The 10,588-nt window shown below is 50.2% G+C and overlaps 1 protein-coding gene across 8 annotated transcripts in view; it reads left to right on the top strand.

Annotated features, from left to right (window-relative positions):
- The first annotated feature begins 277 nt into the window (after positions 1 to 277).
- The window catches only part of LOC102385534 (phosphofurin acidic cluster sorting protein 2-like), an 88,554-nt gene continuing 78,243 nt past the window's right edge, over positions 278 to 10,588 (top strand). For 3 of the 8 annotated variants that reach the window (XR_003095638.1, XM_025211869.1, XM_025211873.1), the window contains exon 1: positions 278 to 633. Coding sequence is in view for 6 of the 8 variants with exons in the window: in XM_025211869.1 (XP_025067654.1) it covers positions 505 to 633 (129 nt within the window). In the remaining 2 variants the exon portion in view is untranslated. The remainder of the gene's footprint in view (positions 634 to 10,588) is intronic. The other 5 variants (XM_025211870.1, XM_025211867.1, XM_025211868.1 and 2 more) reach the window with 4 other exon arrangements.

The raw sequence follows: 10,588 nt of genomic DNA, 5'->3' as shown, positions 1-10,588 counted from the left end.
CCATTTTAAATTCATCTTTTTTTAAGACAGGTGACCAGAGCTGTTGCAGAGTTGTCTTAATGGAGCCTTTCCAGTGCCTTGTACAGTGATAACTTTGCTTCCCTGTCTCTCTAGAAATATCCTGCCTGCTGGAAAAACTGTGAGCCTGGGTGCTAAGGGCTGAATGGGTATATCTGCCCTTAGTTCAGGATGAGAGTGGGTTTAAGTGCTTTAAGTTATAAATAACACCAGTGGTGAGAGAACTTTATGTATATCTGGCAGTACGACTTGGGAGGGGTCTCTCCATCACATGGTCTGTGACTTCCTGCGGCAGAGTAATCCCTTAATCCTGCTTTAGCTCTGTTAATTTTCCTTCTTTCCTCTTTTCTGATCCGCTTTCTCTGTGGGGCATGAATCCTGGTGTTTCTCTGTGGAGCTTGTGCCTGGGAGAGAGAGCAGGGAGGCAGCTGCTGCACATTCAGCCTGCCTTCTGATCACTTCGTACCATGCGGCAGGGCCCCTGGGATGGTGGTGCCTGAATGTGTCCCATTCTCTCTGTCTTACAGGCTCTGCAGTCTGCGTCTGAAGAAGCTCACAGTACTTAGGGAACTGGACAAGGAGCTGAGCTCTGTGCTTATTGCTGTGAAGATCCAGGTAAGCTGCTGATTTTATGGCACTGCCCTAATTGCAGGGAAGTACCACTGGTATTTTTTTGCTGGGTAGGAAAAGTTGGCTTGCATGTATTTCACTTTGTGTAGCCCTCATTCCAAGCTTTTCTCTTCTAGCATCTTTCAAATTCCCCTGAAGCAGTTCCAGCCCTGGCATTAGTTTGAACAGCTCTCCCATGAATCAGTGACACTTGCCCAGTGCCTGCTTGCTGTCAGGCTGAATTTATTGCCCGGCCCCCATCCCAAGATAATCTTTCCTCTATTGCTGCCTCCTGTTGCCTGAGCATTTCCTACCATCTCATGGAGTGTGGGATACTTTCAAATGAAGCTGTTGCTGGAGTGGTGGAGATAGTGGGCCCTAGGGACTGGATCAGAACCAAAGGCTCTCTCTGTCCTTGCATTTGTTACTCTTCTTTGTGTACATAGAGCTCCTCCAGCAACAGGACATCCACCCTGTAGATTCCCTACCTAGAAACCTCTAGCCCCGCTGTACGCTCATCCTTGCATTATGCTGTTTTTGCTGTGCTTTCCTTGCTGCACTCTGTCATCTGCTGCAGCAAAGGGGGCAAAACAGTCACCGCCAGATGGGGTCAGGGTTCTCAAGAGCTCCTTTACAAGAAACCAGTGTCATCTCTCTTCTTAGCCCCAACCTTGCCCAGCAATTTGAAACTGCCTTAAGTATGACTTTTCCACAAGTGCCAGACCCTGGAGTATAAACAAACCTTTCTGTCAGAATGTGACACTAACAGCTGAGAGAGAAAGGCAGCCTAACCACCCCCGTGGGCTATGCCCAGCTTTGAAACATTGCAGATTGTCATGTGCTGAGCATTATGAGCACCCAGAGCAAGGAAAGTGGGACATAACACGAGAAGCAGTTCATTCATCCCTAAATGCCACAGTCCTCCCAGTGGCACGGCCCTGTAGAAAAGCTAGTGCAGAAAATGAAGAAGGCCCTTTCTCATGCTGTACAGCATGGCGTTCTATGGGACGATGATGTAGCTGAGATAGCATTGCCTGTTAGGGAAGCACCTGGGTCTCCAGTGGTCACAAATGATCAGGTTAAGGCGATCAAACTCCAGATGTCATATATAGCCCTGTCGCAGGGGTTGGAGGCACAGGGGAGGTCAGATCCAGCTCTGGCAGATGTTCATAGGCCCTGCTTCTTTCTTCAAGTTTGGTAATGCTTGTGTAGTGTGGCCTGCCCATATCATTCCATTGAATGCAGCTAAATTGTGGAGTACAACTCGGGCACTGCTTGCCCCAAGCCTTGATGTACTTTGCTCAACCCTGCTGTTCCAGAGATCAGCAACATATGGCCTGCAGCACTGGAAGAATTTGTCTCAGCTTGCACCTGTGCTGAGGCCAGGCAGCAAGGAGCAGTGCTAGGGTGGGCCAGCTGGAAGCTGTGCCTACAGTGCTGCTGCTTCTGCCCCTTTCCTTCTCCCAGTTGCAGTGAGAGCGAAGCTTCTAGCCAACAGGGAACTGTGCTGGGGCTGGGCAGCTTTCCGCTGTGCCTTTTGCTGTAGCCAGGGGGAGGAAAAAGCAACGGCAGTGCCTGGCCCTGGTGTGGATCTAGGCAAACCTCCCTGCTGCTGACACACCACTGAAGCCACCCAGCCTGTGCCAGGTTGAAGCCAGGTTGTCCCAGCTCACAGTTTATAAAGGTTTCTGGCCCCTATCCTAAACAGTTTGAGGAGCTCTTCCTCCCAGTCACCCTACAGTGGGAAGAGACAATGGGGAGAACAATGCATGTGAGGGAGAAAAGAGCCTGGCATAGTAGACTTTTCTTTTGCCTATATGTTGAACACCCATGTGCATACAAGAGATTTAAGATTCTGTTGTGGCCCGCCCTGTTTTCTGTGTGTATTTGTGTGTGAGATCTGTTGCCTTCCCTTTCTGTGTGTGTGCGTGTGTGTGTGTGAGAGAGAGCACAAAATATCTAGCTTACAGGCAGGAAGGGGGGGAAGATAACAGGATTGATCTCTTGTGTGCCTGTGAGCACATGAATGTGAATGAGTGCGTGCGCACCCCCGGCAAAAAAATGAGCACCCGACCCCCCCCCCCCGTATGTGCTCCTGTCACCTTCCATTCTGGATGTGCCATGCCTTACCCTTCCCCAGTGTGAATTTTGTGCAGGCCAATTTTGTGACCAGTCCTGTCTTTCCAAGTAGGAACAAGGGAGTAAGACATCTTAAAGCAGCTTCTCTGATGCAAAGGTCTTCACTTACCCAGCAGGGAAACCAGTGCCCTTCCTGTGCTCTTGTTAGCTAGCAGAAAAAGCAGCTGATCCTATTGAAAGCAGGGTTGGGTGGGGAGTCTAACAACTTTGTGTTCCCAGAGAGCTTTTTGTGCTGCACGCATTAGGATTTAAATCTGGGATTAGCAGTGGAAGCTGTGCGGGCCGGGAGTGATCCGGGCCCTTTTTCGTGCCGCCCGGGCTGTGGCCAGCAGCCCGGGCATGCTGGGTCAGAGAAAACAGGCGACACGCTAGAATTAGGCATGGACGCTTAATGGTTGTTTAAGATTGTTTACTTACACCGAAGATGGTCGCGGTGCAGGCAGGAAAACTTGCTTGAGTTGCAGTTACAGATAGAAAAGAAGAGAGGCAGACTAGAGTTCCTTCCCGTGAACATTCGTCTAGCCCATTCAGTTGGAGGCTCTAAACCGCAAGCCCGTCGTGCCAACCGAAGAAAGTACTCGAAGAAAATAGCTCTGAATAGACTCACACGAAGTTTGCTAGGCTCCGTGGAACTTGTGCGCGCAGGGAAGAGGGATACGTCGAGGATTGCGCTTGGCGATGGGGAGAGGCTAGAGGCTGATCAGACCCCTGTTGCCTTCTTGATATTCACGCTGGGTCCAATAGGCTCCGCAGCGCTTAGAGATCTTCATGAGACGTGAAGTCTCCTCCTCCTGGTGTTCGTGGAGTCCTCCAACTTGGGCGGAAACCACTCAAGCTTTTTATACGGCTAGCAAGCCAATCACTAGCCGCCACGTGTGAATAATTTAACGCAAGCCAATAATGGGGCTCGAATTATAATACAAATGGCGGGAACTCTTTGCAAAGTGCATTTCTGTGCTGCAAAGAAGAAATGCACACTGCAAAGAAAGCTACATATTGGCGGGAAAATAATTCAGTGGTGCCAAAGCACACACAAAACAAAAATCACACCCTTGGGTTGTGACAGAAGCTTGTGCATTAATGCTGTTCTGGAAATGAAGGCTGGTCTTTTGCCTTCATGTCATGTTTGACCCAGTCACCCAACAGGAACCAGGCTGCAAGAGCTACAGGACATTGTAGATGCCCTGGAATCCCTCCCTTTTTGTCCCCTGTACTCCATTCATCCTTCGCATCACCAGGACCCTCTTCCTGTTCACCATGCCTAATTCTCCTTTGAGCATTTATCCACACACTTTCTCACATGTGGGGTGGGCTCAGCCCCTGAGCCTTTTGACTAGAGACCTTTTTTTTTAACCTGTACAGGCTATTCCTTGGCCCTTTCCCCTTCACTGCCTGGCTGAGTCAGAGTAACTGTTGGTTCACTAGCATTCATAGCCTGTCAGCAGACAGATCCTTACCACAACTATTTTTTCTTGTTGTCTTTCTTTTCCTCCTGTTCTGTGCTGCCTGCTTGATACTAGCATCCGCCTACTCTGTTCTAGAATTGGCCTGCATGTCCTCAATGAACCTTGTGGTCTTTGCATCTGCATCTGTCTAGGGAACTGAGCCAGCCTTGCCCATTGTTTGAGGTCATGTTTTCCGCCAGGGACATGCTGATCCCTTTTGCCTCCCATTCCACAGGGAGCCCTGTCATGTGGGGCTGCTTGTCCCCATGAGAGCAGGTAAGTTATCTACTTTCTCTGGTGCTCCGCCTTCATCCATCCCTTTGGTGGAGGAACCTGGAAGTTTCCCAGACCTACCCAGGTGTATGGCATGGCTGTCAACCTATTCCCCCCGAAATAAATTTGTGGAAGCACTTTTGCATTCACTGACGGGCACTTCACATCAATCTAGTCCTTTGATAGTGCCACTTCCAGTTAATGAGACTATTTTACAATGAGCCTGCATAATATGGAATTCTCCTGTCAGCTCTGTCAATTGACAAACTTGTTAACAAGAAATACAGAATCGTGCTGAATAGCATGGAGTTTCTCCACTCACACCCAGCTCCTCCATTGCTTGTGGTGGCCAACAGTTGGGACACATTAGGTTAGGGACAAGAGAAAAGGATCCCAGGTGTCTGGACCTCTTCAACAAAAAGCTGTACTCCTTGTCCAGCTTACAGTTCAGCATCATATTAAGCCCTATTTGCCAGATAGTACTACAGATTACACAGCTGCGTGGCCAGTTTTGCTGACATGCTTTCCTCTTCTCCAGAGACTCCTTCCTTTCAGTCATGCTGGAAGGGAGACTCGTGTCCTAAAAGCCTCTGCAAGGTGCCCTCAGTGCAGCAGAGGTGGCATTGTGCCTTGTGGCCATTGCTGTAATTATGAGAAAACTATTGTGACTGTTGGGTCTTAGGCTTCTGAAGGAGGCCACACAAATGTTTAGTTCTAAAACAGAAAATTCTCCATTCACTAAAGGACTCTAGGGGTATGTTATGCCCCCTTGGGATTTACCAGCCTCTTTAAGATGCAAGTCCTGTTTTCATCAGTTCCAGACCCACAGGGACCCTTCAGTGAACCTATCATTCTTCTCAGCACCTGATGCATCCACCTCCAGTTGCCAGTTGAAGCTTGCAGAAAAGAAACAGAAGCTTGAGCCCTCTTTGTGCCTTTTCACCTGATATCCTGCTGTATGATCAATCAAGAAAGCAGGGGCTTTGATGATGTGCACACACTAGAAATGCTCACTAACCCCACTTTATCCTTCCTTTCTCAATCACTTGCCTCCTCTGTCTGGATCAGTGTAGCTACTGAGCAGGGGGTCAGAGACATGGTCAGAGAGGGCTATTTTATTGGCTTTTCCTCCTCCAAATCCATCTTTCCTGTACCTTTTCAGGTACCATTCTCATGAGACTAGCCTTCATCAGGTGGTTTCATGGCTGCTGCCTCTGGGTCTTGTTCCAACCAATGAGAGAGAAAGGATGCTACTTTCTGATTCCAAAAAGAAAAAGAGATTGGAGACCCATCACAGTACTCATGCTAGCAACTTTCCTTCCATCTCTGTAGCACCAGGCCCTCCCTTCTTAATGAGGAAGCTGCATGGCTGCAGCAGTGGTGGATTTGTCACCGCATCCACCTTTCAGAAGTTCACCTGTCCAGTTTTCACAATGGAACAGTGGACCAACTGAGCAGTTGTCAATCCATTACAAGTAGGAAATCAAGGACTTGGTCTTCTCCCAGCTGTTCCTGGGTTTCCTGGAAATAGATTTATATAGGATGGGAATGGTTGCAAAGTGTTGACTTTTATGGTCCAGGTTAAGCTTCAGTCCAGCCTCCCTTTCAGTCCAGGCTCCCATGGTGGAAGGGCCATCTATATGCCTTCCCCCCAACAATTCCATTAATGCTGTGACTCATTGACAGATACAGAAGACTGAGCCAAAGTCACTCTGATAGCCCCAACCTGGCTTAGGCGGTTCTGGTGTTTCAGACCTCCCTGTCCTTATTGGTGTGGGATTACATTTCCCTGCCTTTGCTTCCTGACCTATACTCTCAGGATGATGGCAGAATATGCCACCCAGGCCTCTATCTCCTGGATGGTTCTTACATTTAGAGCACATCTTCTTTGCTCCCATTATGAACATTCTTATGTATAATAGGGGAATTTCCATGAAGTTCATCTACCTAGTGAAGTGACTCCAGGTTCTCCTGGTGGTACCAAACAGGTTAATGCAGGGGTGGGTAAAATATGGCCTGTGGGCTGAATCTGGCCTGCCAGCCCATTCAATCTGGCCTGCAGGGCCCCTAAAAAATTTAGAAAATTAATATTTATTCTGCCCTTGGCTGCCTGTCAAAGATGACAGGAGCCAGTACAGGTAGGAGCCAGGAGGAGCCGGCGGCAGGACTAAGCAGCAACAAGGCCAACCTAACCCTCCCACCCCCAGCCAGAAGTCTGTGTCTAGCAGAGGCTTCTGGCCTGGGACCATGGGGCTCTTCCTGCCTTCCTGTGCCGAAGGGAAATTCAGATAGGAAGGAGGTGGGGAAGGAGGCAGGGGAGGACCATGGGGAATTGCCCTGGTCTTCAGGGCAGGGCCAGGCAAGCTCTTGCAGTCCTGGCATTGCAGCTGGGAACCACGTGCTGGAGCAGCCAGAGGGTGGGGGGAAGTTGGGAAATGGCTGTGGAAGGCAGGGGGAAGGGGCAGCAAGCGGGCTCATGGGAACACAGCAACAGCTGGGCAGGAGCATGGGGCCCACACCAGTGCACTGGGGCCAGTGCCAGTGAGGGCCTAGGGTGGGGTGGCAAGAGCACAGGCCTAAGTGGGTGAGCTGTTGACTTGGCAACTTAATGCATATGATCTTGACTGTCTTGTCTCATGTATTTTTTTTCCATTGCAAGACCCATGCATGCTCTGATGCTTGCCTTCTCCATGGGCAGGGCTTGCAGCTGTATAGCAGAGACTACATGGGAGAGCACATCTGAAGGGAGGGCAGGGTGCTACCATCCCCTTGGGGCCGCGGGCAGATGTTGGGGTAAGCAGTACCACCTGCATTCAGTGCTGAAAGTCTGTAACTTTTCTTTCTCCTCATCAGTGTATGTTTTAATGACCACCCTTTCTTGCTGGGTATGTGGCAGTGCATCTGGCCACACCAACCTCTAAGGTACCACCTGCACCTTTATGTAAGTCTCTCTGTGCACAGGTAGGATTTGAGTGAACCATGGAGGGGAGAGAGACTGGTAGCCCAGGGGCTGGGAAAATGCAGGCACATGGGCAATAACAGCAATGAGACCCCAGGATTCCTTAAAGTTAGGACCAAGTGCAGATGCAAGGGATTTTCATGCTTCCTGCCTCTGAGAAGCTGGTGATGAAAATGAAGAATTGAAGAAACATGTTTAGGGAGGGCTTTGGAGCAGCCCTCTCCATATCAGGAAATCACAGGTGCCTTCCTACATGGGAAACCCTTCCAAAAGCAACTTAGCACACTGTGTCTACAGCCAGCCCAAAACAGAAACCTCTTGAACAGATCACCACTACTTTGCATTACAATCTGCACCCCAGCCTTTCACTGTCATGCAGACCTTACAAGCCAAAGGATTGTGTGGGTGAATATCTGTCTATGACAGAAACCTAGTGAGGAGGGCTTTTAAACTAGGTTCACCAGGGGATGGAGACCAAAGCCCTGAGGTAAGTGAGGAAGTGGGTGACCTGAAGGAAGCACAAGCAAGAGGAGGCAAAAGGTGAGGTGTTCTCATTCTTTCTGAGAAAGTAGGGCAATTGGCTAGTTACCTCATGTTTGTACACGAATGCACAGAGCCTGGGAAATGGGAAGAATTGGAAGTCTTCACAGAGTCACAGAACTGTGACATGATTGGAATAGAAACTTTGTGGGATAGCTCACATGACTGGAGCACTGTCATGGATGGGTATAAACTGTTCAGGAAGGACAGGCAGGTGAGAAGAGGAGGAGGAGTTGCACTGTATATAAAAGAGCTGAACGATTGCTCAGAGTTGCAGTATGAAACTGGAGATAGGCCTGTCGAGAGTCTCTGGGTTAGGGTCAGAGGAGAGAGCAACAAGGGTGATGTCGTGGTGGGTGTCTGTTATAGACCACCAGACCAGGAGGAAGTGGTGGATGAGCCTTTCTTCAAACAACTGGCAGAAGCTTCCTGTTTACAGATCCTGGTTCTCATGGGGGTCTTCAGTCACCCTGACATCTGCTGAGAGGGCAATACAGAAGTGCACAGGAAATCCAGGAAGTTTTTGGAGAGTGTTGCAGACAACTTCCTGGTGCAAGGTTGGAGAGGCCAACTAGGGGCCATGCTCTTCTTGACCTGCTGCTGACAAACAGGGAGGAATGGGTGGGGAACGTAGTAGTGGATGGCAACTTGGACAGCAGTGACTATGAGATGATTGAATTCAGAATCCTGAGGAAAGGAAGGATGGAGAGAAGCATAGTATGGACCCTGGACTTCAGAAAAACAGGCTTCGACTTACTTAGGGAATTCATGAGTGGGATCCCCTGGGAGGCCCATCTGAGGAGGAAAGGAGTCCAGGAGAGCTGGCTGTAATTTAAAGAAACATTACTGAGGGCGCAGGAATGAACCATCCAGATGTGTGGGAAGACTAGCAAGTATGGCAGAACACAAGCTTGGCTTAGCAGGGAACTCTTCAGTGAGCTAAAATACAAAAAGGAAGCTTATAAGTGGAAACTTGGACAAACATCTAGGGAGGAGTATTAGAATATTGATTGGGCCTGCAGGGATGAAATCAGGAAGGCCAAAATGCATTTGGAGTTCCAGCTAGCAAGGGATGTCAAAGGTAACAAGAAGGGTTTCTACAAGCATGTCAGCAACAAAAGGAAGATCAGGGAAAGTGTAGGTCCCTTACTAATAGGGGTGCACCAATTAAGATTTTGTTGGCTGATACTGATAGCCAATTATTAACCAGCCATATCGGCTGATACCAATCCCATAACTGACTTACAGGAATGCAACCAGGCAGCATGGAGAGCAGCACCCTGCAGGTAAGTCTGTGGAAGAGAAGGGGTGTGGGGGAGGGAAGAGGCACGGGCTGGGGGACAGATCAAGGCCCCCACTGTGAGGGAGGGAGTGGAGCAGAAGCCAGTGCTGGGTGCATTGCCCACCCAGGGCAGTGAATGAGACCTGGGGTCGGGGCAGAGAGCAGGATGGATGCCTGCAGGCAGCTTCTCCAGGGGTCAGTGTCTCAGCACTTAAAAATGGCAGCAGGGGCACTTGAACTAAAGCTCATCAAATGAGCTTTAGTTCAAGTGCCACCGCCACCATTTTTAAGCACAGAGACCGGAACCGCGCGGAGTAAGGGTAGATGCAGGCTGCCCGCTGTGGGGTCAGGGCTCTCCACTCTGCTGCCTTTGTGCCAGGGGCTCCGCGTCAGCCACATGTCCCCTGCCCACCCGGCAGCATGAGGCACAACTCACCATCCTGAGTGCTGCAAGGTGGGCAGGGGATGTGCAACTAACATGGAGCCCCTGGCGCCAAGGCAGCAGAGCGGAGAGCCCTGACCCCACAGCAGGCAGCCCACATCCACCCCACACACAAATCCGGGGAGGGGCATATGCCCCCCATGGCACCCCTGGAGGGTGCACACAGCAGTGGGGAACTGTCCCCTCGTGTCCCCTGGATGAGCTGCCTGTAGCTCTGTCCTGCTCCCTGCCCCGGGTCCCATTCACCACCCTGGCTGGGCAGCGTCCCCTGCCCCTGTCCATTCCCTCCTACACTGTGGGGGCCTTGACCTGCCTCTCCCTAACACCCTTTCCTCTCCACAGAGTTACCTGCAGGGCACAGCTCTCCATGCTTCCTGGCCATGTGCATGTGTGTGGCTGCACACATGCACATGGAGTCCAGAGGCCCCGGCCAGAAGGCATATTGTATTTATCAGTGACATTTTTGGCTACACTGGCCAAAAAAGCTGATAGCCAATAAAATTAATTTTCCTTTTATCAGTGCCAATCTGATATGGCACCGATATATTGGTGCACCTCTACCTACTGAATGGGGGAGGCAACCTAGTGACAGAGGATTCAGAAAAGGCTGAAGTACTCAAAGCCTTTTTCACCTTAGACTTCACAGGCAAGGTCAATCCCCAGACTAGTGCACCTGGCAGCAGAGTTTTGGGGATGCGGTGAGCAGCCAACAGTAGCAGAAGAACAGGTTAGGGATTATTTAGAAAAGCTGGACATGTACAAGTCCATGGGGCTGGATGGGATACACCCAAGGGTGCTGAGGGAGTTGGCCAGTATGACTGCAGACTTAGGTGACGCTTGGGGGAGCACAGGGGGCCATGTGTCCCCTCTGAGATTGGACC

This window comes from Alligator sinensis, unplaced genomic scaffold (assembly GCF_000455745.1).
Source record: "Alligator sinensis unplaced genomic scaffold, ASM45574v1 scaffold1238_1, whole genome shotgun sequence".
NCBI lineage: Eukaryota > Metazoa > Chordata > Crocodylia > Alligatoridae > Alligator > Alligator sinensis.
Note: the sequence above shows the minus strand (reverse complement) of the source record. Positions and strands in the feature narration are given on the sequence as shown.